At 48.8% G+C, this 1,357-nt stretch overlaps 1 protein-coding gene across 1 annotated transcript in view; it reads left to right on the top strand.

The window, feature by feature from the left end:
* The first annotated feature begins 590 nt into the window (after positions 1 to 590).
* LOC122243756 (uncharacterized) overlaps positions 591 to 1,357 on the top strand; it is a 21,538-nt gene continuing 20,771 nt past the window's right edge. Inside the window, exon 1 of the mRNA XM_086545345.1 lies at positions 591 to 1,086. Coding sequence (XP_086401471.1) covers positions 1,066 to 1,086 — 21 coding nt within the window. The 5' untranslated portion in view covers positions 591 to 1,065. The remainder of the gene's footprint in view (positions 1,087 to 1,357) is intronic.

Below are 1,357 nucleotides of genomic sequence, written 5' to 3'. Positions count from 1 at the left end.
CCATTCTTTGCATATTCTTCAGTTCAGACGCAGGATCAGCTCGCGAAAAAAAAAAGTGATATCTACATTTCCTTGCGTGTGAAAACAAACAAGGGTCTTTACACCTCTTGTCGTGACTGATCAAGATAGGCCTGTCCAACACAAACATTTGTTACGAAACTGTTTGAAAGACTGTGAATTTTCAGATCGGCCTGAATACTGAGTCGTGAATGACACTCGTGCGCGGCAGATTGTATAACGAAATCGGTGATGTAACACGAGGGAGAGAGAGAGAGAGAGAGAGAGAGAGAGAGAGAGAGAGAGAGAGAGAGAGAGAGAGAGAGAGAGAGAGAGAGAGAGAGAGAGAGAGAAAGAGAAAGAAAGAGAGAGAGAGAGAGAGAGAGAGAGAGAGAGAGAGAGAAAGAGAGAAAGAGAGAGAGAGAGAGAGAGAGAGACAGAAAGAGAGAGAGAAAAGAAAGAAAGAGAGGCAGAACCACAAAACAGTCGGTGTACCCGTAACCCTCTTGAGAGAGAGCGAGAGTGTGTCAGCGTGTGCCAAGAGAGATAGAGAGCGGGCTACGGAATAGAGAGAGAGAGAGAGAGATAGAGAAAGAGAGGGAAGGTGGGAGGGTACAGAGGCAGTCCAGGCCGCGTGCGGGCGCGGTGTGTTGTAGTTGTGCCCAGTTCACAGTCGGGTCGACCAGGTCCTCTGCTCCCCACTGGGTGTCGGTGCGTTCACGTGCACGGGACTCCATCGCCTCGGCCGCTCTGTCCTGAGCTTCGCTGCTGCTAAGCCTTGGCTTTACTCTTCCCCTTACTCGCTCGAACACTCGGAAAGAATAATGACCTAACAAGAGCAAGACAGAAACTCCGAACATCGCTCCAGAGACACCGAGAGAACTCTACCTTCCTTCAGCTCCGCACGCGTGACACGTGCGACATGTGACACCCTCGCTCCTGCTCGACCGTCGTTGCTCGCACGAAACTTCCGCCGAATCAGATTTTCCATCAGCGTTCTTGAGCTTCGACCTTGCCACACATCGCGGACGAAGGAGTTATGGTTGTGTCTGTCGCCTCGCCACTAGAATGAGGATGAAGAAGTTTCAGGTACGTTCTTTTGCAGGATTACTTTTTTTTCGTAATCCTATGTCCATATTTTCCTTTGATTTGTGTAATGGGAATTCGATTTGTTTTTCGATTCTTTAATTAAAGCCTCCGAGCACATCCATGCTTGTCACTGACGTCTCCAGACTGGGAATGATCCTTAAGATTCTTTGATCACACTCCAAGGTATTTTGTTTTCCTTTTTTGCTTTCTGATTGCATCCATCAATCAACGCAACTGGTGGGACAGGTATATCGGCAGCCCTCGCGCTTGC

The sequence above is a fragment of the Penaeus japonicus genome, unplaced genomic scaffold (assembly GCF_977035675.1).
Source record: "Penaeus japonicus unplaced genomic scaffold, GWHDUDI00000001_assembly GWHDUDI00000016, whole genome shotgun sequence".
In the NCBI taxonomy this organism is placed as follows: Eukaryota; Metazoa; Arthropoda; class Malacostraca; order Decapoda; family Penaeidae; genus Penaeus; species Penaeus japonicus.
This window is presented reverse-complemented; position numbering and strand designations above follow the sequence as displayed.